Source organism: Microcebus murinus, chromosome X, assembly GCF_040939455.1.
Source record: "Microcebus murinus isolate Inina chromosome X, M.murinus_Inina_mat1.0, whole genome shotgun sequence".
NCBI lineage: Eukaryota > Metazoa > Chordata > Mammalia > Primates > Cheirogaleidae > Microcebus > Microcebus murinus.
In genome coordinates, this window is record NC_134136.1 from 128,702,750 (window position 1) to 128,730,740 (window position 27,991).

General features: G+C 44.5%; 2 protein-coding genes across 7 annotated transcripts in view; one reads left to right on the plus strand and one right to left on the minus strand.

Annotated features, from left to right (window-relative positions):
• Positions 1 to 10,395: 10,395 nt before the first annotated feature.
• Positions 10,396 to 15,353, minus strand: CETN2 (centrin 2). The gene is made up of 5 exons (XM_012788847.3): positions 15,201 to 15,353; positions 13,910 to 14,068; positions 13,456 to 13,584; positions 11,444 to 11,581; positions 10,396 to 10,988 (listed from the first exon to the last, which is right to left on the minus strand). The coding sequence occupies exons 1-5, from the start codon at positions 15,297 to 15,299 to the stop codon at positions 10,899 to 10,901; spliced, it is 615 nt and encodes a 204-aa protein (XP_012644301.1). The 5' UTR covers positions 15,300 to 15,353; the 3' UTR covers positions 10,396 to 10,898.
• Positions 15,354 to 15,493: 140 nt separating this feature from the next.
• NSDHL (NAD(P) dependent 3-beta-hydroxysteroid dehydrogenase NSDHL) overlaps positions 15,494 to 27,991 on the plus strand; it is a 30,910-nt gene continuing 18,412 nt past the window's right edge. For 2 of the 6 annotated variants that reach the window (XM_012788842.3, XM_075999200.1), the window contains exons 1-2: positions 15,520 to 15,598; positions 25,130 to 25,280. In XM_012788842.3, the coding sequence (XP_012644296.1) occupies positions 25,173 to 25,280 (108 nt within the window). In that variant the 5' untranslated portion in view covers positions 15,520 to 15,598; positions 25,130 to 25,172. Of the gene's footprint in view, positions 15,599 to 17,064; positions 17,138 to 24,900; positions 24,924 to 25,129; positions 25,281 to 27,991 lie in introns of those variants that run through there. The other 4 variants (XM_012788840.3, XM_012788843.3, XM_012788844.3 and 1 more) reach the window with 4 other exon arrangements.

The following is a 27,991-nucleotide window of genomic DNA, read 5'->3' on the forward strand; positions in this document are numbered from 1 at the left end:
TGCCTGGCAGCCATCCTAAGATAGGTCTGCAGTGGCTCAGTGGAGCATGGGGATGGAGAGGGAGCACAAGTCAGTGAGTCAGTGTGAGTCAGTGATGTGGGGCTGGACTAGGGAGTTGAAGGGGGTGAGGAAGATGGAGCAGAGGGGGCTGGAGAGTTCATGCAGTGGCAGAGAGTGCTGGAAGGGGGTGGGCAAAGATGGATGGTGAAGAAGTTGAGGTCAGTTGGTGCTGGGCAGGACTAGGAGGCCTAGGGGAATGGTGGGGCATGGGGACAGAGAAGTAGAGGTTGGTGCATGTGTGGATCCCAGAGGGGTGTAGGGGAGTGGAGGGGGAAAGAGAGTGAGAGGGAGCAGGGGTGAGTTCATGTGAGGGTATGGTAGAGTTTCTGTGTGGGGTGATCACATGGTTGTGGTGGGGCAGGGGGAGGGGATTTGGTGGGAGCAAGGACAGTTCAAATGGGGCTGGCCCAGGGTGCTGGAGGGGCATGGTGGGCTGATGGAAAGGTAGAGGGAGCAGAGATCATTTCATGTGGAGGTAAGAAGAGACGTAGAAGGCTGACTGGTGTGGCACAGGAGAGGCAGTCAGGGCCAGTTCCTGTAGTGGGAGGGAAAAAGAGAGGCCACGGGGTGGTTTATGTGTGGCTGTGTCTGCAGAGGTAGCCAGGGTATGGGACAAAGGAAAGGAGCCGGAATTGATGGAGGGAAGGGGAAGGAAAGGAGGGATGTGGGGGGGGTCATCCCTTGTGGGTGGGCCAGAGAGATGTGGGGGAGTGGGGCAGGGTTGGGCTGGGGGGGCCAGCAAAGGGTAGTTCATGTAAGGCTGGCCCACAAAGATATGGGGGATCAGGAAGTAGAGGGACTGAGGTGAGCTCATGCAGGGTAGGACCAGGTTGTGTAGGGAGGCGGTGGGGAAGGAGAGGGAGAGAAAGCAGATGAACAGTTCGTGTGGGGCTGGCCCAGAGAGCTGAAGAGGAGTGGGGTGGCATTTGACCTAGAGACGGCAGACATTGGTTCATGTGAACTCACTAGAGAGTTCAGTCAGGGTTGGGGGAAAAGAGGAGGGAGACAGAACAGAGGTTCTTCCACATGGGCTGGGCCAGGGCTATGTGGGCGGAGGTGAGGGGAACTGGCGAGTAGAAGCAACAGAGGTGAGTTGGTGTGAAGTTGGTGCAGAGAGGTGGAGGAGCACAGGGGCTTGGGGAGCAAGAGCAGTCACTTTGTGTTGGACAGGGTATTGGGAAGGAGAGCAGACCACCATGGCAGCAGGGAGGGTCCTTGAGTGAGAGAAAGAATAAACACAAAGTATAAGCAGAAATCAATTTATTGAAAGCAGAGTACACTCTTAAGAAAAAGAGTGGATTGATCCAAGATGGAACAGTCCCACCCCAGGGACTGTCATTTTATGCTAATCCATAATAATATGCTAAGCTGGGGGTGGAGAAATAGGTGGAGCATTCCAAGAAAGGGTCCTTCCTTTTCTTGACCTTCTTTGGTGTTTTCAGATCTCTCTTGGCATCAGGTGCATGCTGCAGTGGGCAGATCCTTATCATAATTTTATTACAATCATAGTATAACAAGCAAAAAGTCAAATAGTGGTCATATTTCTTGCTCAACTGATTTCAGGCTGGTTTCTGCTAGATACGTCCCACACTCTGCTCTTCCACTTCCTGGCATCAAGCCAGAAGTTAGTTTATGTGGGGCTGGACCAGAGAGATCTAGGGTCAAGGGCAGGGATGGTGAGGGAGCAGAGGTCAGTTTGTGTTTCCTTGAAAGGACCGTCCAGTGCATTAGTCTTTTCTTTGCTGCAAAGTGTTAGAACTGCTGTGAACAGCTGCATGCATTGGTGGACATACTTGGGCTTGGTATGAGTAGACTGGAAGGAAATTGCTTAAAGAGAGAAGGCAGTTTGGTTGCTCTCACTGTGAGACTCAGAAGAGCTGCCAGACAGGGCACATCTGCAGTCTCTGAAGGGCTGAAATGCACACTGGCTTCCCAAGAGCCTGTTGGAGGGCATTTCACACTCTACCAGATTTTACATTCTTTGTTTTGAGCTGTTTTTTCTTTTTATATATTAGTTGGCCAATTAATTTCTTTCTATTTTTTTTCTTTTAATATTTTTTTCATTTTGGCATATTATGGGGGTATACATTTTAAGGTTTCAATAAATGTCCTTTTCCCCCTCCCCCCACAAGTCTGAGTTTGTAGCATGACCATCCCCCAGATGGTGCACATCTCACTCATTAGGTATGTATATACCCGCCCCCCGCGCCCCTCCCCCCTGCCCCGTACCCTATTACTGTAGTACCTATGTGTCCACTTAGGTGCTGCTCAGTTAATACCAGTTTGCTGGGGAGTATATGTGGTGCTTGTTTTTCCATTCTTGGGATACTTCACTTAGTAGTATGGGTTCCAGCTCTAACCAGGAAAATATAAGATGTGCTATATCACCATTGTTTCTTAGAGCTGAATAGTAAGTACTCCATGGTATACATATAGCACATTTTATTAATCCATTCTTGGATTGATGGGCACTTGGGCTGTTTCTACAGCCTTGCAATTATCAATTGTGCTGCTATAAACATTCGAGTGCAGGTGTCTTTTTTGTAGAGTGTCATTGGATCTTTTGGGTAGATGCCCAGCAATGGGATTGCTGGATCAAATGGTAGATTCACTTGTATCGCTTTAAGATATCTCCATATTGCTTTCCACAGAGGTTGAACTAGTTTGCAGTCCCACCAGCAGTGTAGGAGTGTTCCTCTCTCTCCACAACCACGCCAGCATTTATTGTTTGGAGATTTTTTGATAAAGGCCATTCTCACTGGGGTTAAGTGATATCTCATTGTGGTTTTCACTTGCATTTCCCTGATGATTAGAGATGTTGAGCATTTTTGCATATGTTTGTTGGCCATTCTTCTGTCTTCTTTAGAAAAGTTTCTGTTCAAGTCCTTTGCCCACTTTTTAATAGGGTTATTTGATTTTTGCTTGCTGATTTTCATGAGTTCTAAGTATATTCTAGTTATCAGTCCCTTATCAGATGCGTAGGATGCAAGAATTTTCTCCCATTCTGTAGGTTGTCTGTTTACTTTCATGACTGTTTGGCTTGTGGAAGCTTTGTAGTTTGATCATGTCCCATTTGTTTATTTTTGTTGCTGCTGTGATTGCCTTTGGGGACTTCTTCATAAACTCTTTGCCTAGGCCGATGTCTAGGAGAGTGTTTCCAACATTTTCCTCTAGAATTCTAATAGTTTCATACCTTAGGTTTAAGTCTGTGATCCAGTGTGAGTTGATTTTTGTGAGAGGTGAAAGGTGTGGGTCGTGTTTAGCCTTCTACAAGTGGCTATCCAGTTTTCCCAGCACCATTTATTGAAAAGGGATTCTTTTCCCTAGTGTATGTTTTTGTCTGCTTTGTCAAAGATTAGAGGGCTATATGAGGATAGTTTTATATCAGGATTCTCAGATCTGTTTCACTGGTCAATATTCCTATTTTTGTGCAAATACCATATTGATTTAATTACTACAACTTTGTAGAATAGTTTGATATCTGGCATATTAATGCCTCCCATTTTGTTTTTGTTGCCTAGAATTTCTTTTGATATTTGGGGTCTTCTTTGGTTCCATATGAAGTGTAAAATTTTTTTTCTATATTTGTAAAGAATGCTGATGGGATTTAAATAGGTATTGCATTGAATTTGTAGATCAGTTTGGGTAGTATAGACATTTTAATGATGTTGAGTCTGCCGATCCACGGGCTTGGTAGGGATTTCCATCTGTTTACATCCTCTGCTATTTCCTTCCTCAGTGTTTCATAGTTCTCCCTGTAGAGGTCTTTTACGTCTTTGGTTAAGTATATTCCTAGGTACTTTAATTTCTTTGTTGCTATTGTGAAGGGAATTGAGTCTTTGATTTGGTTCTCAATTTGATTGTTGTTGGTGTATATGAATGCCTCTGATTTCTGTGTATTGATTTTGTGTCCTGAGACTTTACTAAATTCATTGATCAGTTCCAGGAGTTTCTTGGTTGAATCTTTGGGGTTTTCTAGATATAATATCATATCATCAGAAAACAGTGAAAGTTTGATCTCTTCTACCCCTATTTGGATACCTTTGATTCCACTTTCCTGTCTGATTGCTGTAGCCAGGACTTCCAGCACTATGTTGAATAGAAGTGGAGATAGTGGACAGCCTTGTCTGGTACCAGTTCTAAGTGGGAATGATTTCAATTTTTCCCCATTCAATATGATGTTGGCTATGGGTCTGTCATATATGGGTTGTATCATTTTTAAGTATGTTCCTTCTATGCCTATTTTCTTAAGCGTTCGTATCATGAAAGGGTGTTGAATTTTGTCAAAAGCTTTTTCTGCATCTATTAAAAGAGTCATGTGATATTTGTTTTTGCTTCTGTTTATGTGGTGGATTGCATTTATAGATTTATGTATGTTGAACCATCCCTGCATCCCTGGGATGAAGCCCACTTGGTTGTGATGGATTATTTTTTTGATAAGCATCTGGATTCAGTTAGCTAGGATTTCGTTGAAAATTTTTGCGTCTATATTCACTAGGGATATTGGCCTGTAGTTTTATTTTTGTGGCATCCTTTCCTGGTTTTGGTATCAGATTAATAGAAGGTATCAGGGAGGTTTCCGTTCTTCTCGATGTTGTGGAATAGTTTCTGCAAGATAGGTACTAGTTCTTCTTTGTAAGTGTGGTAAAATTCGGTTGTGAAATCATCTGAACTGGGACTTTTCTTTTTAGGGAAATTTTTAATTGCTGTTTCTATTTCAGCTGTTGAGATTGGTCTGTTCAGGAAATTTATTTCTTCCTGGTTGAGCCTAGGGAGGCTGTGTGTTTCTAGAAATTTGTCCATTTCCTCCACAATTTCCAGTTTGTGTGCATAAAGATTTTTGTAGTATTCATAAATTATATCTTGTATCTCTTTGGAATCAGTTGTGATATCTCCTTTTTTATTCCTGATGGAGCTTATTAGAGATTTCTCTTTTCTGCTTTTCGTTAGCTTATCCAATGGCGTGTCAATTTTGATTATTTTTTCAAAGAACCTACTTTTTGTTTTGTTAATCTCCTGAATAGCTTCCCTGTTTTCAATTTCGTTTAGTTCTGATTTGATCTTGTTGATTTCACTTCTTCTGCTGGGTTTGGGGTTGGTCTGTTCTTCCTTTTCAAGCTCTTTGAGTTGTTTCATTAGATTGTCTATTTTTGATCTTTTTGACTTTTGGTTATAGGCATTTATGGAGATAAACTTTCCTCTCAGGACTGCTTCAGCTGTGTCCCAGAGGAGTTGATAACTTGTCTCTCTATAGTCATTTTCTTCATAAAATTTTTTTATTTCCATCTTGATTTCTTCATTTATTAAGTATTCATTTAGTAGAAGGTTGTTTAATTTCCACGTTTTTGTGTAGAAATGTGAGTTTCTGTTAGGGTTGATTTCTACTTTTGTTCCACTGTGATCTGAGAAGATACATGGTATGATTTCTATTTTTTTAAATTTCTTGAGGTTTACTTTGTGTCCTAGGATATGGTCAATCATAGAGAATGTCCCGCGAGCTGATGAGAAGAACGTATATTCAGTGGATTTGAGGTAGAATGTCCTGTAAATGTCAGTCAGACCCAATTGTTCTAGAGTTTTGTGTAAGTCTATTATTTCTTTATTAATTTTCTGTTTGGAGTTCTGTCTTGTGCCGTCAGTGGGGTGTTGAAATCTTGGGTTATTATGGAGTTGCTATTAATCAATTAATTTGCTTAGATCCAGTAAGGTTTGCTTTATGAATCTGGGTGCACCTATGTTTGGTGCATATATATTTAAAATTATTATCTCTTCTTGTTGAACTGTGCCCTTCACCATTATATAATGACCCTCTTTGTCTTTCACTACTTTAGTTGGTTTAAAAACTAAATCGTCTGAAATTAGAACTGCCTCACCAGCCTTCTTTTGGCTTCCACTGGCTTGCAATACTGATCTCCACCCTTTTACTTTTAGTCTAAATGCATCTTTGCAGGTTAGAGGTGTTTCCTGAAGACAGCATATACTTGGCCTGTATTTTCTTATCCATTCAGCCAGCCTATGTCTCTTGAGTGGAGAGTTTAAGCCATTCACATTTATTGAGATAACTGATAGGTAAGGTAAATTACTGTTCATTATGTTGGGTTGAACTTTGTTGTTTTGTTTTCTCTCTTGAGCCATTGTAGTGTCTGGGCTTTGATCTGTAGCTTTGAGTAGATTTACATTTGTGAGTGTTTATTGTTCTGATCCGTGGGTAACACTGTTTTGAGTATTTCTTGAAGGGCTGGTCTTGTCTTGGTGAATTCCCTCAGTCTTTGCTTATCTGAGAATGTCTTGATTTCTCCTTCATATACGAAGCTTAGTTTTGCAGGGAATAAGATTCTAGGCTGGGAATTGTTCTGTTTCAGAAGAGTATGTATGGGGCCCCAGTCTCTCCTTGCTTGTAGAGTCTCAGTAGAGAAGTCTGCTGTTATTCGAATTGCCTTTCCCTTGTATGTTACTTGCTTCTTTTGTCTTACAGCTCTTAGAAGGGCCTCTTTAGTTGATATTTTGGTCAGTCTGATGACTGTATGTCATGACGTCTTCCTGTTTGCATTGACTCTCCCAGGGGTCCTCTGAGCTTCTTGAACTTGTACATCGAGATTTTTAGCAAGGCCTGGGAAATTTTCCTCTATTACATCTTCGAATAGTTTGTCCAACCCTTGAGTGTTGTCTTCTTCCCCTTCTGGTAACCCTATGACCCTCACATTAGGTTTTTTCACATAATCCCACATCTCTTGTAGGCTTTGCTCTTTTCTCTTGTTTCTCTGGTCTATCTCTGTGACTGATTTATTTAATTGGAAGGTGTTATCTTCAATCTCTGAGATTCTTTCTTCTGTTTGATCTACCCTGTTCTTGAGGCTTTCCACTGAATTTTGTAGTTCCCTGAATTGATTCTTCATTTCCAGGAGTTTGGTGAAACTTTTCTTCATTGTATTGATTTCTTTAGTGAACTTTTGTTCCAGGTCCTGGTGGCTTTTTGTGGTTTCTTTGTGTTAGTTATTGAGTTGTTCTTGCAGGTCGTTGAATTTTCTTATGATCCACATTCGAAATTCCTCTTCTGTCATTTTGGTTGCCTGATTTTGGTTGGTGTCCGTTTCTAGGGGGCTGGTGCTCCTCTTTGGGGGTGTGTTTTCCGTTTGGTTCTTCATATTTCCAGAGTTCCTTTGCTGATTTTTTCCCATGTCGATCAGTTGTTGTTTCTTTCCATTAGGTTTTTGTTTGGGTATTCACATGCCTTGTTTAGTTTCTGAGCCGGTAGGTGGTGTCTGTGGGTGAGATTCGACCACTCCCTGTATAATGAGTCAGTAAGTGGTGTGAAGGGAGTGTGCAGGGTGTCTTCCTTTTCAGTAGGTGGCACTTACTTGAAGGAACAGGCTATGCTGTTGTTTTTGTGACCTTGACCAGCTCTTGTTCCTCTAGAGAGGCACTCTAGTGCCTCAGGTGGTGGGTGGGGCCCTGGGACTTCCAGGTGTGTCATTTTCTCCCTCTCAGTGAGGGCTGGTCTGGGAGTGAGTCTGGGCAGAGCTGGGTTGGGTAAGCCTGCCCTCAGATACCACCAATACCATGAGCAGGGTTCCAAGTTCTGTTTTCTGCTTCCAGGAAAAGCTGCCAAGGAGTGGCTGGAATGGCCCCGCTCAGTCAGAGAGTCTGTGTGTTGGGTTGGGGCTGTCTAAGACCCACAATTTAGAGCGGGCCTCGCTTATTTCCACCCTCGCCAACTCCGAGGCTACTCCTGGGCCTCTGCCAGCAGGCCAGACCTCATGCCACTGGGCCTCCCCTGGCTGTGATGCTGGCCGGGAGGTTCCCTGCACAGGAACGCCACCTGGTCTGGGCGCACGGCCTGACTTTGGGAGGAGGGTTGCCCTCTAGGACGCTGATCTGCCTCTGAAGGCACACACACCTCAGTAGGCTGTTCACATATATCCCTTCTGTGTCCCGGACAATGTGAGACCTCAGTGCACAGGATCTGGTCTGCAGGTCTGACCTCTGGGTCCCAGAATTCAAACTATATCCCCACCAGGAAGAGGAGTGCCAATCTCAATTCACCCACGAGGAACCCAAGCTGAGTCTGTGTCTCTCAGCCTCAGGGTCTGCCCTGTTCTTCTGGGATCACCGGGCCAGCAGCTCCTGGGAGGGCTGGCGGGTAGGGAGCTCATTGTCTGAGTTCCCCTCAGTCAGCTGTAGGGCCCCAAAAGGTAAGGTCCCGTTCCCTGGAGGTGCCTCTGGCTGGTGGCTATACTGTCTCTCTCGGCAGCCGCTGATAGGGTCAGGGGAGGGGAGAATGAGGCAATATGGCGCCTGCCGCGAGGCTCAAGTCTGTGCATAGGGAAGTGCCCTGTGGGAGTTGGGAGCCTGGTGCAGCCTCCGCTACAGGCTTACCGCTCACTGGCGGTGGCCATCTCTGTGCTGGTATCCGCAGGTCTCTCCACCGGCTGAGGAGCCCACAAGCAGTGGGAGATGCAAGGGAGGGGAGAGTTAATCGCTCTACCTACCCTTGCTGCTGGTCTCCGGGCTGCTCTGGAGGTCTCTGCTTCCAGTTTTCCTCCACAACCTCCTCCCGTAGAGTCTCCTGTGGTCTCAGGTACCCCTCCTTCCGACCCTCATCTGATGTATGCTTGTCTTCTTGCTTCTTTCTTCTAATTTCTGCTAGTATCTGTCTTTTCTTCAGAGACACTCTGTCTGGCGGTGTTTCTTGTCTGCCATCTTGATTTGGATCCTCCACTCCTTTCCAATGCTGTGTGTATTTGCCTGATCATATGACTCTTTTTTTTTTTTTTTTGAGACAGAGTCTCACGTTGCCCAGGCTAGAGTGAGTGCCAATGTGTCAGCCTAACTCACAGCAACCTCAATCTCCTGGGCTCAAGTAATCCTGTTGCCTTAGCCTGCCAAGTAGCTGGGACTACAGGCATGTGCCACTATGCCCGGCTAATTTTTTATATATATATTAGTTGGCCAATTAGTTTCTTTCTATTTATAGTAGAGACAGTGTCTCGCTCTTGCTCAGGCTGGTTTCGAACTCCTGACCTCGAGCAATCTGCCCGACTTGGCCTCCCGGAGTGCTAGGATTACAGGCGTGAGCCACTGCCCCCGGCCCATATGACTCTTATTAGAAAATAGCAAGATGACGGACAAATCCTCCCAGGAAATGCTGTCAACTGACTTTGGGGACAGTAATTATAAAAGCGTCATAAACCCACATTTAACAATAAAGCTTATGTGATAACCATAACAAAGAATGAGAGTAAGACTGAACATTTCTGAACCCCTTGTTCCTGAACACCTTAAAGCCAGGTCCTTTTTGTAAGTTTTTATTTAACTCTCAGTGATTCTGAGTTAAGCACAACTCTTTGCCTCATCACACAGAGAAGAAAATCTAGGCCCAGCCAGGAAATCAGGGAGCACTGTGAGGGCCAAGATTGAGGCTAGTCTGGGCTCTTTCCCCCAGTGTTTCTCAAGGAGTGGTCCCTCTGCATGAGACTCATCTGGGGGGCACAGTCAAGTTTATATTCCTGGGCCCCCAAGTCCTCCAGGATGACAGGGCCAGGACTCTTTATCATGCTCCCACAGTAGGGTTGCCAGTTGCTATAAAGAACACCCAGGTACATTTGAATTTCAGATTAACAATGAATAAAGAAATAACAAAATGCCCAAATAGGCCACGCTTAAACTAAAAAAAAAAAAAAATTCATTGTTGATCAGAAATTCAAATTTACCTAGACGTTCTTCTTTTATTAGCTAAATCAGGCAACCTTATCCCCAAAGGACTAGGATGCCCCCAGAAGTCATGTATGGACAAATAAACATTCCATCATTGTTGTTCATCTTCCATTCCCCCCATCCCTTCTAGCTGCCCACCCTCACCCCAGAGCAGAGAATTTAACGCCATCTACCAGGGCTTCACTTGCAGGTAATCCTGAGCAGGACCAGGAGGGCAGCTGGACAGGGTCACTCAGTGCAACCTGATCCCAAAAGTCTATGAGACACGATAAGCACATAAACTCATCAGAAGTTGGCTGAATCTATCAGAATAGCATCAAAATAGCCTGGCTCTTCCCGTTTTATTCAAACATGGATTACCAAAAAGACTCTTTTTTGGCCTTACACTTTGCCAAAACTCCTTTAAGGGCATCGTTTAGGCTTAGGTGAAATGGAAATGGTACTAGTTTTACAAATCCATGGGTTCCCAAGGCTAGAAATTCATGACAGGAAAATAGCCAAGGAATATTTCATTTTCTGTCTCTAGGCTAGTTGTGTATCTAACAGGCTGCCTTCAATACCATGGTTGAGAAGATGAACTCATAACCAGGCTTACAGAACTCACGCTTAGAAAACACAGGCTCATACTAAGAAAGATTTTATTTTTAACACAAAACAAATAGCATTAACACACATCCAAATGCCAGTGCAAGAGTTCACTGAATTTTGTAAGAGTCAGACATCAACTAAAAACTGGAACTACTCAAGAATGACCACTGCTTGTGGTAACATGAGTACATGTGCTTGTCTAAGAAGTCGTTCTATGTTTCCATACACATGGGAATATGAGACAAGAATGAAGAAATGCAAGGCAAAATGGCAGGTGATCAAAGCTTTAAGACCCTTTTCTCCACTCTAATGTGCTCTTTTTTTGTTTTTGAGAATTAAAGTAATCAGCAGGTTACTTTACAAAGAACTTTAATATCAAAGAACACTTTCAAAAGTCTAAAATAGATTCAAGGTCACTACTAAAGTTATACAGGGAGGTCAGTGAGGGAAAAAGTTTGTGTTCTCAAAAGCCAGATTTCACACAATGGCAGGCACTACATCTCATCACATGTGCTTGCATAGAAAAGATGCTGATCTCAATACAGGCTGGTCTTCTTCATGATGCGCAGGAACTCTTGCTCATTGACCTCTCCATCTCCGTCTCGATCAGCTTCGTCAATCATTTCCTGCGTGACAGTAAGATTCAGGTTGGGTTAATTCGTAATCTAAACTAAAAAGCAATTAAGCAACAGACTTTAATAATGCTACGTGACTAGATAATTGTAGTCCACTCGATGTCAATGTGCCATTTTTTATAATAGCTCAGTTCCTGAAAAGTTACTTGAGAACCAAGTCACTCCTTGGCATACATAACATCTGGAAGACAGCTTGAAGATCATCTTGACTAGAGGGATTCCTGAAACCTAAAATAGTAAGTAAAATTGTACATATGTACATTTTTCTGGACGCAAGGTTCATCGGTTTGTCAGACTATCAAAGGAGAATTAAGTTATCAGCAGAGGGACAAGAGTACACTAGCTTTCCTTCAATGAGGTGCTCACACCAGAGAAAATGTGACTCAGAAAAGTCACAGAGAGCTCAAAGGTGGGAATCCTGAATCCCCGTCTGATACATTACAAACCTGCAGCTCCTCATCAGTCAGGTTCTCACCCAACTCCTTGGCCACACGTTTCAGGTTTTTGAATGATATCTTCCCAGTTTCATCATCATCAAAGAGCTTGAAAGCTTTCAGGATTTCTTCTTTGGTATCTTTCTCAGACTTAAGAAGTAGAACAAAAAATGCATGAGTACAGTGATACTACAGTTACTCGTTTTGTATCCCCACCTCTGCCTAGTCACCCTCTCTTTTTCAACAACATAACTTGAGTCTAGATTTGGAGAAAGTGTTAAGAAGCCCATTTTGGCCTCAGAGCCATGCCAGGCAAAGCAGGCTCTCCAATCCAAGGTAATGTCTGCTCCCTAACTATTGCCCTAGCCCCTATCTATTTCATAAATGGTAAGGTCAGGTGTCTTCTTAGTGCACAAGCCAATAAATCTTGAGAAATAGGCACAAGGACTTGTTTTGGGGGCCCAAAGTAACGTAAGGGGAGGACAGGACTTCTAGTGCAGCTGCTGCCTTAACTGCTGTCTGGTCACATGATTTTTAACTGGCAGAGGCTGTGGGTCTCTGCCTCTGTGGAGGACTGGAGCTTGGCTTTTCAATGTGCACCATCAAGTATCACTAGGCATCTACACGAGTTACTCGTAATTGTGATTTTGTTTCTCTTGTTCAGAACTTTATCCAGTTCCAAAGCCAAGGAGGAATTTGTGGGGCAACTAATTTCTTAGATTCATTCCCTAACCCCTCCACCCTGCCCCCACATCACTACATGGTGCTGGTGATGGCCTTTATGATATAATGGGTCCTAGGTCACAAATGATCAAATATCATCCAGGGTAGAAAAAGACAATAAATTCAATAAAATTATTACAAACCCAGAGATTTAAAAGTAAATATAAAAGATTATACCTAAAACATTCTGTCTGTACAAAGCAAGAAGAAAGTGGATTCACTTTTAAAATATAGGAGCAGTGGGTAGAGTTAAAATTGGGGAAAATATACTGCTTATGCTAGTGGAAGAGGGATCCTCTTGTGGAGGGAGGAGGTAAAGCGGAAAGAGAGGGCTATTTTACTTATTAGATCACAGAGTGTTACTGGGGACCCAAGTACTCTAACAGAGGAAGAGAGTAAAATAAAATCTCCAGAAGCTCAAACCCCAGATATTCCTGAAAGGCACCTGCCAGTAGCTAAAGATAGAGAGAGTGCCTAAGAAGAGCAATTTGGGAACCAACCTCAAACATGGGATAGCTTTACTAGATGGTTGCAGGATGTTGAGCCTCCTGATGTCTTACATGGGTCCACAAAGAAAACTGAAGGTATGATTAGATGATTTCAAAGAAAGAGAACTGTTAGAGTGGGGAAAGAGGAAGGCCTATGCCATGGGAAACATACAAGTAGAGGGAAGATGAGCCATGCTAAGGAGGAGCCATGAGGCCCATGAAAGAGCAAGGCCTTACTTAGCTGCTGCCCCAGTGGGAACAGACCTCCTGGCGGGGCAATAGCTTATGTTCTCTTGGCCCTTTGAACTCTTTAAAAGGGTGACACCTGAGATTAGGGATGGATGAAATCAACCTTAGCAGCACTAAAAAAATCATATCCCTGTTGCAGGAAAAAGCAAAGCATGACTGCTGAAATAAACACCCCTCAGGCTGAGGCTTCTCTGAACAAAAAACTGGAGAAAGAGGAAGTTTGAAATTTAAAGTATATGGACTTTGTATTGCCAAAATGAGAGACATTTAAAAATTATTGTTGTTTGTAGGTTTTACCACTTATGGTTATCATATTGATGTATCAGTTGGAGAAAGATAATAACCAAAAAATGACAGAGGGTAAAGTGTCTTTTGTAACTTTGTGATCTTGCAGAAACCCAAACGGAACTTAGGCATCTTAATTCTCAGTCATTAATACTATCCTTATCAGGTAAACTCTCCAGATTTTATTGACTTTTCTTCAATGAAGTCATTTCCATATATAGATTCAAATTTATCTACCACTATGGGTGGAAAATATGCTGATTGTCTTAGCTAACTTACCATTTTCTGAGTCATCACAGTCAAAAAGTCACTAAAATTCATTTTCCCTGTCCCTTCCTTATCAATTTCACTTATCATTTTCTTGATTTCTTCTTTCTTGGGTTCAAAGCCCAGGGCTCTCATTGCCACCTATAATGAAAATGGGATCGTCTCAATATGTACATCTAAACCCAGCAGGAGCAAAAATGATAGTGTTGAGAGCATTAAGCTAGCATCTGACACAATAATGTTAAAATGATTGGGGAACACTGTAACATTGATCTAATTGACATCTGCAATCAATTTTATTTAATAACACTTGAGGTAAGTAAAGACAAGAAAACAGCACAGTACAACCTTTCTTGTTACTTTTTGCAGGGAAAAGAGGACAAAAGGAGTAGAATAGTGACAAGCAGAAGACAAAGCAAATGCACAGTAAAGGCAAGGCAGTACAGCAGGAATGTGCAGAGCTTGCCTTAAGTTCCTTAACATCTATAGTCCCAGTTCCATCAGCATCGAAGAGATCGAAAGCCTCCCGGATTTCCTGTTTCTGCTCTTCAGTAAGCTCAGGCTTAGGACTCATCCTTTTTCGCTGGGCACTTGATGCCATGTTACCCTTCTTAAAGTTGGAGGCCTTTACACATCATACAAACATATAAGCACATATTATATTATGTAATGTAGTCCATTTTTAAAGAAAGATAGCTACAGGCTGGTCCGAAGGTAGTGAGTTATCTCACGTGATTGTTCACAGTCAGTTACAGATTGAACTCCTTGTTCTACTACTTTCCCCCCTCCTCACTACTGCACTTGACTAGTCTTAAAAAAAAAATTTAAAAAAAAATAAAAAATAAAAAAAAAAGAAAGATAGCTACAGTCATCCATATCTATCTTTAAAATAGTTTATACCAACCAATTCCAAAGCTTAAGAAGAGAGATAATAGGGTTTACTGGAAATAACAGTGAATCTTTTCATGAATCTCTATCCCTCCTTCTTTACTATTGTTTCTAGAAGCAAGGAGATCACCTGGGGTTTTTTGGATACCTCTTATTGAAAACTGTCCTGAATGAGAGCTCATCCCAAAAGAAAGCTAGTCAAAGAACTGACTGTGGATAACTAGAGATAATCAGTTCTCCCTAAATGCGGGGATCCTGGCTCTGGAAACGACCTTGCAAAGTCCACTCGCAGTACTCTCCTTCCCAATAAGTACTACGACTTTCCGATTACTTCTAGATTTGACCAAGTATTAGTTAAGTTGTTAACCCGTATGCTGTCACTATCGAGTAATAAAACTCAATGCATTCAGCACCTTTGAGTCTTCTCCAAGAAGTCCAAAGCATTTCCTGAAGACTTCTGTATTTAAATTGTGAAATACATATTAACAATCAGAACACAACAAACCTCTTAGCTCTTCGCGGAAACTTTGGCAGAGCTAGGCCGCCAGGAGGCCAGGGTCTGAGAGGGGTCTGGGCCTGTGAGGAACTCGAGTCTTTTTTACCCAGAAAGTGTCACCGAGGGGACCAGGGAAGGCCAGGGGAGTCCGAGGGGCGGGTGGGTGCTTGCTGTGGGTGAAAGGGAGACATCAGGCAAGAGCAGGCCCAGCGGGGCGGCTGGCGTCTCTACCCCACCCTTCCGGGAAAGAGTTCAAAGGAAGGACGGGTGCGCCAAAGCTAAGAAAGGCTCAGAAGAGGCGGCTTGGCCGGGCAGGGGCCTGGGATGGGCTCAGCCTCTGGGTGCAGAGCGCGATGGGGCGGCCAGCACTCACCATAACCGACGAACTCCGCAGGCCGTTGTTACGGCAACCGACGTACACACTGACTCGGCGCCATTCCCACCGCCCCGCGCGCGCGGCCCCACTCCCCATTGGCTGCCAGCTCGCTACTGCGGCTCCCCATTCGCGTGGGGTCGGAGTAGGTGGGGCTAACCTGGCAAAGCCCAGACCCAGGCCAGTGTGATGCTCTGGCAACCGAGACCTGTCCTCATTGGGTAAGATCACGCCGCGAGCGCCGATTGGCTGAGCCTGCGCCGAGCTGGGCCAATCCTCTTGGTTGAGGAAGCTCGGCCGATTCTCGGCTCATGAGGGCGGGGAGAAAGGCGTGGAGGTCCGCAGCTGGAGGTAGGTGCGGGCTGCGTGCGAGCTGAGCCCGGCTAAGCGAGAGCCTGGTAAGAGTCGTGGCCTTGCCCTTGGAGGTCGCCTTGTGTCGGCGACAGGGCAGGATGAAAGGGTGAGGGGCGAGGTGGGACGGCCTGGGTCGGGTCCTTCCTGCTGTGCTCTAAGACTGAGTTAGGGACAAAGTGCATCGTGGGGACTGTACTCACGGGGCAACTGAGACCCGGAGAGGGCTAGGAGCATGCTAAGTGTCTTTGCACAGGTTGGACGGGTGGGACTTAGAAGCCAAATCCAGCTGATGCTCTTTCTTTGAGGGTATCCCTTCCAGAGCACCCCCAGCCTAAGCCAGATGAATAGACCTCAGACCAGGTTCCGAGAGAGGATCACTTTAGTCTCACCTGGCTAAAAGCAGCCCAGGACTGTGAGCGGGTGGCCTTGGGAACGGACTTTGAAAGGATTGAAGGGATATGAGTGAGCATGAGGGGCTAGGAGAGGTCATCAGAGTATACTTTTTGACACCCAAACGCTCAAGGCAGGTAGGGAGAAGCATTCCAAGCCGAGACGCTGTCGTGAGCAAAGTCACAGGAATTTTGGAAGTGAGAGGTATGCTTGGAGAATTAAAAGGGAGCACGTGTACAAGGCTGCGGACTGAGTTAGAGCTGCAGAAGTGGAAGCCCAGAGTCTGCCCTAGCCAGCTCTGTGGCTTTTGACCTTCACCTGCTTCCCTCCAGGCATTAGGGCAGTAACTCAGGGAGGCAGAGGGCAAAAGCACAAATTTCTCAGGCTGAGAAAGGCCTGAGGCTTGTTAGCACCCCTTAAATGGAACTTCTGCCCTTTGCCCTCATCCCCTTTGAACAGTGAACCAGATTCAAACAGTTGGGTCATATTTGACTCCTTCTTTCCCTGTCCTCTCCCCTGTATCCAGCCTCCTTATTAGCTCTGACCCTGAAATGCTGTTTCTTTTCTCTACCTCGGATACTCCTCTCCTGATTTAGGCCTTCATCATCAGTCTCCCAAGTAGTATAAGCCAGAGTTTTCACCATGGTCTGCAAAGCCTGGCAGGACATGTCCCCTCACATCATGCAACACCTGCTCTTCTCCTCATCACCTCTGGCTCCCTTCAGACCCGGAACACTGGCTTTGCTTTGGGCCTCACGTGCCAGGCACACTTCTGCCTTGAACTTCTGCTCTCACTGTCTCCTCTTCCTGATGGCCTGTATCTTTCCCTCCTCCAGATCTTTGCTTGGCTATCACCTCAGTGAGGCCGCCCTAAGCACCATATTTAAGTACTGCAAGCCTCTAGTACGCCCAAGCCCCTTACCTTGCTCTACTTTTTTTCCTTTTCTTTTTCTTTTTATTTATTTTTTATTTTAATTAAAATTTTTGTATCTTGTCTCTTTTTAACACCCATTCATGTAGTCCAGACCAGAAGTTTTTTTTTTTCCTTTTTGTACTTATCACCTTCTAACCTACTGTATATTTTATTTATTTGTTTTGTTCTTTGATTCCCCTGCATTAGAAGACAAGCTCTCTGAGGACAGGCATCTTTGTTTTGTTCACTACTGGTGCTTCAGGACCTGGGACAGAGAGAGGTATATATTTGATGCTTACTAAATCTTGGTCCAATGACTGCTTAGTAGTCCTGGTTTCCTGCCTCTCACCTAACTAGGCCCCCCTGCTCCACCAGGCTGTTCTTCCCTGTGATCAACTCTAGCCAGGTCAGCTCCCTGCTCCTAAGCCTTTGGAGGTTTCCCATGATGATGAGGTAAAGTCCAGGCACTGCAGCGTGGCGGAGGAGCCTCCTGCCCAGGTTTGCCCTTGCTCGCCCTTCTAGCTTCCTATCCCTCCACACCCTGCTTCTCAGTCATTTGGTCTACTCTCAGAGTACAAGGACCGAACACAAGTTCTACCCAGGCTGTGTGTGACTTAGGCAAGTCACTTGACTTCTCATCTATTGACTGAGACCAGAAAGAACTGTCTAACTGACTGGATGCTTTGGGATCGTAATGGGATCATGAATTCACATGTAAAAGGGCCTGATGGTCTTCAGGCAGTATTACAGTTGACCCTTGAGCAACACCAGTTTGAATTGCATAAGTCCACTTATGTGTCGATTTTCTTCTGCCTCCACCACCCCTGAGACAGCAAAACCAACCCCTCCTCTTCCATTAATCAACTGTTTATATTATTGGTGAGACTTTTGGTCAAAAGTAGCCTATTGGTAGTTAAGTTTTGGGGGAGTCAAAAGTGAAAATACATGGATTTTCAACTGTGTGGAGGATCAATGCCCCGTAACCCCAGTGTTGTTCAAGGACCAACTGTAGTTCTTTTCTCTGATTTGCTCTTGTCATTCCTGGTGCTTGGCATGCCTGGAACCTGAGGCTTGCCCCAAATTTCTTCCCCACACTGCAGCAAGAGTGATCTTTCTGGTCACAACACACCACTGTCTACAACTTCCAGGGGCTCTCCCATCTTCCCCCAGGGCACCCCTTAGCATGGCACACAGCCCCTGCGTGTTCTCAGCTGTGCTCCCAATCTGGCTTCACACTTGCTGTTACACAACTCATCACAGTTGCCAGAACACACTGGCTGTGTACCTTAACATCGTCCTTTCCCATCCCAGCCATAGAGTCTTTCAGGACACCCTTACCCTTTGTTAGACTCACTCTTCTTGGGCCTTTAGAACTTGGCTCAGAGACCGCTACCTTGGGGTGGGTGCCCTGTATTGGTGCTTGGGGCCCACCCTCATCGGAGCACAAATGAACTTCTGTGATTCTCTGGTCACTCCCTGTCTCCTGTGCTAGATGGTGGGCTCCTTGAAGGTTGGAGCTGTGTCTCAGTCAGCTTGTGCCTGGAAGTAGCCAGCATGTTGTGACTTGTGAATGGGGGAATGAATGAATGAGGTGACGCCTAGAGGATTATTTTTATATGTTTCAGTTCCCATTTTAACCCAGGGGCTTGTTTGAGTCTCACAGCACCTCTAAGGTAGACAGGAAGGATTGCTGTTTTACACATGAGGCCTCTTCGCTAGCAGCAGCGACATAATTCACCAGATAGTCACTCAAATCCATATTCCATTCCAGGCTCTCTGCTGGGCCTCGAGGGGCTCACAGCCCAGTGGGTCAAGACAGGTGTGAAAAACAAAAAGTCTAATGCAGTACGCTAAGTGTTAGGACCAGAGCATAAACAGGGACTGAGGAAGCAGCTCACCTCTTCTGGGTAGGGGGAGGAGGTTTCACAGGGGGCAGTTAAGCTAGGACTTACAGGATGAGGAGGGACTCACCATGTAGGGGAGGAAAAGGTATTCCAGGCAGAGGAAACAGCAGGAGTCAGGCTCCCAGGCATGCTGTTAGGTTTCTGAGTGGTCCTCCACAAAATCCAAGGTAGGGGCTTACCATGTCCAAAAATAGACTAGCAAAGAGACAAACAACTGACAGAAACATGCAGACACCGCGGGTCTGTGGAAGGGTGAGGTTGAGTTGTATTGCCCCAGCATAGTAAGGGCTAAACTGAAAGCTCTAAAGAGAAATGACCTTTTACCCATCAGCCTTACTGGTCCTAACCCATGTATTTTCTTCCCCATATCATATCTTTGAGTTCTGAAAAGTAGGCATTGCTTTTGCTCTCGCAGAACTCCTGCTTTACATAATTTTCTCAAAGAAATATATCCATAATGAAGGCATGTGCTGGCCTCAGGTGAACTCTTCTCTTTCTCTTAAATCACCAGGACCAGGCTTGCAGAGGGGCTGAGCTCGAGGCACAAGGTGACAGGAGACAGGGGAATCCTCTTTTACAATCCCAGGCTCAGTTCCCCATATCAGGATTGCAAAGAAAGGTCTAAGAAATGCTCCTTGGCTTCCCTTGGATAGCCACTCTACTGATTGAGGAGTTTGGGAGAAGCGTGCTGTCTGCCTGTGGACTGAAGTGACATGTTTTCAGTGGCCACATTCCAGCTTCCTACACTGGACTCCATGGAAGGCAGAGCTCTTATGACCTTTCCCCTTTACAAAGAGACCACACTAACACTTTTTAGAAGGAGGAGACATTCTCATCTCTCTGTCTGGCTTGAAACAGACTGTCCCTTCCTTTTGTCTCCAGGAGTCTCTTTTCATCAGATCCTATCTCCAGCTTCACCAGTACAAGATGAGTCTCTTTTCCTAAATGCTGCTTAGCCTAAGACTTTGTCTTAATGTATACAGTAGATGCACACATTGGTTTTTAATGGATTCAAAGACCTAACATTTTAAAGGAAAATGACTTGAGGCTTCTGCTGTATGGACCCTCACAATCCACCAGTCCCTAGAACATTGCTCTTGGGGACTTATTTTCAATAGTTCAAGCTATTATTCTGTATGTATATGTGGTAAAGTAAACATAACAGAAAATGTTCCATAGTAACCCTTTTTAGGTACATGGTTTGGTGGCATTAAGTACATTCCCATGTTGTATGACCATCACCACCATCCAGCTCCAAAACTCTTTTCATCTTATGAAACTGAAACTCTGTCCCCATTAGCAATCACTCCCCGTTCCACCTCCCCTCAACCCCTGGCAACCACCATTCTACTTTCTGTCACTAGGAGTTTGACAACTCTAGGTCCCTTACATAAGTGGAATCCTACAATATTTGTCCTTTTGTGGCTGGCTTATTTCACTGAGCATAATGTCCTAAAGGTCCATCCATGTTGTAGCCTGTCTCAGAACTTCATTGCTTCCTATGGTTGAATAATAGTCCTCTATCAACGGACATTTGGATTGCTTTCACCTTTTGGCTATAGCGAATGGTTAGGGCATGAAGTCTGCATGCGGGGGGAGAAAGAATTCTCAGTGACTAGGATATCCAAAAGTAAACGTTTATTTATTTTCCTGAGAATGAAAGAAAGAGGGGGGAGAGAGAGAGTGAGAGTGTGCCCACAACACACAGAGAAAGGAAAGAAATGTCGGACCACGAGGAAAACTACTTGGTCCTTTTAAAGGGTAGAAATGGCTTTTTTCTCTGCTTCAGGGGACTGATAACAAAAGTGACCGTGAAGCTGCTGTGTTGGCTTTTTCCGTTTCTCGTGTAGCAGATTGGTAGCAGACATTAGTTTCTTCTTTCTTCTTGCTAACGGTACTGTCTCTCCTTGAGGAAACAGGGGAAGCTCACACTCCTACCATCTGCTTAGGAACTTTTTAAAGGCTAAGAACTCAGAGATAACAAGTTAGGCAACAGTGTTTTAATTAAACAAGCAGTAGTTGTGTTGTGAGTGTATTTCTCTTACTTTCTGTTTGATAGTTTATTTTCCCTTGTACATAGGCTATTAGTAAGACCACCTTTCATGAATAATGTTATATGAACATGGATATACAACAATCTGTTCAAGTTCCTGCTTTCAGTTTTTGGGGGTGTATACCCAGAATTGAAATTGCTAGATCATATGGTAACCTGTTTTAATTTCTGAGGAACTGCCATAGTGTTTTCCATAGCAACTACGCCATTTTATATTCCTATCAACAGTACATAAAGGTTCTGATTTCCCCACATCCCTTCCAGCACTCATTACTTTCTGTTTTCTGGCTTTTGATGCTAGCCATCCTAATAATGGGTATGAGGTGATATTGTGGTTTTGATTTGCATTTCCTTAATGATTATTGATATTGGGCATCTTTTTTTTTTTTTTTTTTTTTTGAGACAAAGTCTCGCTTTGTTGCCCAGGCTAGAGTGAGTGCTGTGGCATCAGCCTAGCTCACAGCAACCTCAAACTCCTGGGCTCAAGCAATCCTTCTGCCTCAGCCTCCCAAGTAGCTGGGACTACAGGCATACGCCACCATGCCCGGCTAATTTTTTCTATATATATTTTTTTAGTTGTCCAATTAATTTCTTTCTATTTATAGCAGAGACAGGGTCTTGCTCTTGCTCAGGCTGGTTTCGAACTCCTGACCTTGAGCAGTCCACCCGCCTCGGCCTCCCAGAGTGGTAGGATTACAGGCGTGAGCGATATTGAGCATCTTTTCATGTGCTTCTTGGCCTTCTGTAAAGTAGATCATCTTTGGAGAAATGTCTTTTCAATCAGAGCTATGATTGATCATTTTAACCTGAATGTATATCACATGTTGGATGTAGGTACGCAGGCTAGGGAGGAGGGTTGCCAGTGGGATTTGGCTCATTCTCTAGGCTAGTCCTTGGTACCCCACTCCCTAGAGACAGCTAGGCTGTCACCAGAATTCTTATCTGACTTATAATATTTACAGACTTCAAAAGAATTGCTGTATAATTTGAGGAAAAGTAGGTTTTGTTTTGACAATAGGCTGGTTTGCTAAGAATTGTATGATCATTGTTTGAACAGTACAGCCCCATCATGGCATGACATGTTTCTTCTTTCACCTCCCGCATCCTCCTGTAGCAAGCAAGGAGGGGTGTAGGCGCTAAAGCTTCTTGCTCTTGCTAGTAGTACGTGGGCCTATGGGATTGGCAGCTGTGCTGTGTGGATTTGGGAGCTATAAACAATACTTCTATGAGTGTCCTGGGTCAACTATAGCAAATGACCACAAACTGGGTTACTTAAAACAACAACAATTAATTCTCTCACAGTTCTGGAGGCTGGAAGTCTGAGATTGAGGTTTTAGCAGGGCCACATTCCCTCCAGAGGCCCTAGAGGAGGATCCTTCCTGCCTCTCGCAGCTTCTCGTGGCTCCAGATGTTCCTTGGCTTCTGTCTGCATCACTCCAATCTCTGCCTTTGACTTAATGTGGCCTCCTCCTCTTCTCCCTGTATCTCTCCTCTGTATGACTCTTACAAGAACACTTGTCGTTGGATTTGGAACCCACCAAGATAATCTCCCCATCTTGTGATCCTTAACTTCATTATATATGCAGAGACTCTTTTTCTATATAAGTGCACATTCACGAGTTCCAGGGATTAGGCCATGGACAGATCTTTTGAGGGACCACCATTCACCTGACTACAACAATCCAGAACTGTCTTCACATGTCAAGGTGGAGGCCATGGTGTTTCTTTAGAGCCCTGTGCCCCTTCATTGGCAGAGATCACTCCTGACCCCCTCCCAAGGGGCCATCCCTGTGCAGAAGGTTCCATTCACTACAGATGACTCTTGTCACCTGATTCTTTTGAAACAAGTGCTCTGGTGTCCTGAGTGTTAACCTACGGACCAGCTCAGCCACCGTGGTGCCAAGAACATTCCCACCCTGTGACTGCCACAGAGATCTTAAGCAAAATAGCCACTTATTTTCCTCCCATCATTAAAGGGGCTCAGAAGGATTTTTGTCATCCTTAGACACCCTGAACAGCCCCTCCATTGGTCCATTTCTTTTCTTACTTCTCATGCAAAGCCTGAGGTTGTGGAGGTGATTCAATCTGTCCTTCAGCTCCTATGTTTAGTTAGAAGAGCTGAGTGAAGTGTTTGGGGCCAGTCGCTATGCTGTTCCTCGAATGAGGCAAGAAGGGGAATAGTTGGCTTATGAGTCTCCCTCCATCTTAGTTCCTCTTCACACCCTGCCCTGAACTACTGCTGAGTGTACCCTTTACAGTACAAATCCTTGGTTGTTTTAATATCTTCATTAGTCAGTATCTGGTTGTTGCGAGAAGTCCAGGAATTAGCCTTTAGGCAGGACCTGGCAGCATTTTCAGGGCAGACAAGACAGCCCCTGCCTGCCCAAGCTTACAGGACACAGCAGCAGGTACAGCAGGAGAGGTCTGAAGTGGCAGAGGGATTCCAAAGAGGGCCACAGAGGAGGCATGGTAGGGATGACTCCTGCAAAGGAAGGGACTGTGGGGAAAAGAGAGGTGTCAACATAAAAAAGCCAAACTCTGCAAAATAATTTTAAAGAGATTTATTCAGAGCCAAATTTGAGGACCATGACCCGGAGCCACTGCCAAGAGTCCTTGGGCACGTGGACTCGTGGCTGGGTTATAGTTTGGTTTTTATACATTTTAGAGACAGGGGTTACAGGTAAAGCCATCAATCAATACGTGGGAGGCACACATTGGTTTGGCCCAAAAAGGTGGGACATCTCGAAGGGGGGGGGGGGCTTACAAGTTATAGGTGGGTTTAAAGATTCTTTGGACTGTAATTGACTAAAGACATGAAGCTTTGTCTAAAAGCTTGGAATGTTTTAATATAAACTGTTTACCAGAGATAAGCCACCACTTGTTGCATAAATTCAGGACCTGCAGGTTTGTCTTGCATACCCTTAGTCCTGCTATTGGTTTATAAAGGAAGTCTCCAAGAAGGGAGGGGGCATCATAAGGCATGTCTGACCTCTCTCCTCCTGGCAGGGTCCATTCAGTCAGCCGATGGGGGGGGGGGGTTTGAGCATTTTAATTTACAGGGGGATGGGTCAAGCAGGGAACTACAGGTTGACTTTGTTTATTTGTTATGTGCATTCTAAAAAGGGCCCTAAAACGTCAAGTTTTAAAATATATTGTCCTAATAACTTTCATTACGAGTTTAGAAAAATGCTCCCCCAAATGGCCCCATCTGATATTGAGGGTCCGAACATCCATTTTAAGGCCATTTTGGCCTTCAACACGCCTACAAAATCAGCTCCCCACAGGGACACATGATTGTGTCCTTTTGTCAGAGGTGGCGAGGGGTATAGAACTGGAGGTGTGGGATGGAACTGGAGCTGTCACGGAGCCTGCCAGCTGCTGCCTCCTCACCGAGATGTCCTCGGAATCTCGTCTTTCAGGAGCAAAGTTATACTCTTTTCTAGTCATGGCTTTTGCCATCTCCACATGTCAGGGGATCTGTAACTAAGTAAATTGGCCACTACCAAGAAAACATAGGTGCAAGGCCAAATGCATCCTAATCAAATGGCTTCTTTGTAACTACAGTTCAGTACTGCAGATGGGTGAAGGGAGGAGCATGCCCTAGGGGCTCTCACTAAAGCCAGACTCCTATGTTTGGTAGCATTCTCAGATTTTGTCACTACTGCCTCCTGGTTGTGAACTGCTGGGTCCCCATCATACTCTGACCACTTCCCAAGGGTTCTGGTGACCCCAGACACTTGGTTCTTCCACACATAGTCAGGGTGGCTTTAACTTCTCCAAACAGGAGAGTCCCATCTCCCATTACACTCTAGCCGACCCCTGCCCCAGCATCCTATGCCTTGACATCCTGGGGATGTGCTCGTGAGTTCATCTCATTGATCGGGAAACTGTGCTGCAGCCGAGAGAGGTGACTGGAGCAGATTCACACAGTTCATGGTAGGGCCAGGACTGGAACCAGGACTCCCCAGGCCTACACACTGCCACAGTCTAATGTGCACCACGAGAGAGCTTGAGGATAATTGAAGCATGTGAATGCCATGGAGAAAGCTACACTGCAAAAGATGACATGATTTAACTGGCTTCCCACTCTGCCTCTATCCAAGTGTATGGTGAGTTGTGGGCCCACTGATGCCCGTCTCTAAGAGAACAGCAGACATCATAGGAATATTATCTGCATGCTTCCTTGCACAGCGATAGCCATGGGTCAGCTATTTGTGAAAACTCAATGGGAGGATGGCATCCACCCAGAAGACTAACAGCTAAAGTTATTTTGGCTTATACAACATTAACATCTATCTGTAAATATATCTTTCAGAAAAGAAGACTTGATTGCAAACAGAACTACATTCTGCATCGAAATGGAACAAGCAGTCAGTGAGCCAATGAGAGGCCAGGACATGCAGACGCATTTAGCCAAGGACTTTCCCAAAGTGAGAACTGACATGGGAAAGGTTAATCAAAATCAGGTAAAGGGAAAGTTGATACATGCATATCAGCAAGCTGTTGATATTTACCTGTGAGTCAAAAGTTATATTTGTACATTTATTAAATCAATCAGTGTAGGGTATTTTTATTATATATAAGATATTAATATATAGCTTTATTTAACATTTATAAATCACTTATTGCTGTGTAACAAATATCAGAATCCAGTGGTTTAAGAGCTCATGACTCTGTGGTTTGGGGTGGGCCTAGCTGGGGGGGTCCTAGGCTGGTCTCCCCTGGTCTCATGCATGTAGCTGCAGTCACACATCTGGCAGTAACTCTTGGCTGTCACCTGGATGCCTCGATTTGCCTTCACGTGGCCTCCAGTAGGCCACATTGGGCTTCCTGGTAGTGTGGCAGAAGCTTTGCCAGAGGGCGGCAGGAATAGATGCAAGGCCTCCTAAGATCTAGCGTTACAAGTCTCAGAAGAGACTTGAAGGAATTGTTGAGTTCAATCATTGTCAGGCCTCCTGAAGCATCTAGGTCTGCAAAGGCTTGGTTTGATTCATTCTTTTTTTTTTTTTCCTTTTATTTCATCATATTATGGGGGTACAAATACTGTTAGGGTTACATATATTGCCCCTGCCACCCCTCCCCCACCCCGCCATGCCAGAGCTTTAAGTGCATCCAACCCCCAGATGATGCGCACCACACCCATTATATAAGTATACACCCTTCCCCTCCTCCCCCTTCCCACCTGCCCTCCACCTGATAAAAGTTTTTTGTTTTTTTTGACATTTTGGTTACATTGTATATCTTTGCCTCTCCCTAAGAAGGGTTGGAGGTATTCCCTTCCCCCCACAATGCTTGCCACATCCCTAAGTTGTGGGTCTCCCCCGAATCCCTGGTTTGATTCATTCTTAATGCATGTTATACTTCAGAAATGTAATCACACCAAGGTGAAATGTTATTTTTATATCAAATGTTAATAAATTAAAGATCCCCAAGCCCAAGGGGTTCTTGTGGGCCACCAGATCACCCTGGTTTTGTTGTAGAGCTTGGAGTAAAGCTTCCTCTGGGCATCTGTGGTTGGAGCCATTTGCCATCTGCAGTCCCTTGTGTGGGTAAATTAGGATTTTATTGCTACTTAGCAGCCAGAAAAAAAAAAAAAAGTCTAGGTTCCAATGGTTACGACAAACTGCCATTGTCATCTAGTGTCAAATTTTTGTGTTCTTCAAAATAACTTCTTTTTTTCTGATCGATTGACTTTATAGGAAGTAAAAGTTGTAAATTTAAACTACTAAAATAAAAAGAATACTTTGTCTTAACTTATATATTCTGCATAAGATCTCTCTGAAAAAAGAGTCCCACTGTTAATGACAAAGCAAAACAAGAAAGGTTGGGAAAAACACAATGGCCCAGACCATTCTCTTATGTCACGGTTATATTATAACTAAATTAGTTTGTGGAGATGGCTCTTTCCTATTTTTAATACTATCTTTAAGACGTTGATTTTATAACTCCCCTCAGTAACCTGCTTTTGAGTCCCACTGCCTGTTTCCAGTCTAGAAATTTATTCTGAATTATTAGCACATACTCTTTCTTATCCACTGTGGCCATGAAAATGGGTGTTTTACATGACCTCCTCTAACCCCATAGCATTATAGATGTGATTAAAGACATCACCCCGGCCTGGCGCAGTGTCTCATGCCTGTTATCCTAGCACTCTGGGAGGCAAGGTGGGCAGATCGTTTGAGCTCAGGAGTTCGAGACTAGCCTGAGAAGAGCAAGACCCTGTCTCTACTAAAAATAGAAAGAAATTAGCTAGACAACTAAAAATATATAGAAAAAATTAGCCGGGCGTGGTGGCACATGCCTGTAGTCCCAGCTACTTGGGAGGCTAAGGCAGGAGGATGGCTTGAATTCAGGAGTTTGAGGTTGCTATGAGCTAGGCTGATGCCAGAGCACTCTAGCCCAGGCAATAGAGTGAGACTCTGTCTCAAAAATAAATAAATAATAAAGACATCAGCCCATCACACATAGACTTCTCAAGGGTAAAGGCTGGTTTGATTCCTGTCACTACAAAACTTGCTATGGAACAGCTGTTGGCCCGCTCATCCCAAGCAATGTTGGTACAGCATTTTAGTATAATAAAATAATCCATGGCACCCTGTCCAAGGGTAGAATACTGATAAGTCACATTTAAAATCGTGAAATGGAATTGCATTAGAAATAATAGAAAGGTTATTTATTTTTTGAAAAAAATTAGACTAAACACCTGTAACTAGAGATGCCAGATAATATAAATGAGGCAAGCTCAAATCCTTCAGGATGCTGTCAAACATGTCTCATTCTGGCCGGGTGCGGTGGCTCATGCCTGTAATCCTAGCACTCTGGGAAGCCGAAGCGGGAGGATCCTTTGAGCTCAGGAGTTCGAGACCAGCCTGAACAAGAGCGAGACCCCATCTCTACTAAAAAAAATAGAAATTATCTGAACAACTAAAAATATATAGAAAAAATTAGTCGGGCATGGTCGCGCATGCCTGTAGTCCCAGCTACTCAGGAGGCTGAGGCAGGAAGATTGCTTGAGCCCAGGAATTTGAGGTTGCTGTGAGCTACGCTGATATTACAGCACTCTAGCACAGGCAACAGAGTGAGACTCTGTCTCAAAACAAACAAACAAACAAAAATCCAATGTATCTCGTTCTGACCCTCTTTTACAAACTTGTAGTAAACCAAGAAAACCTAGGTT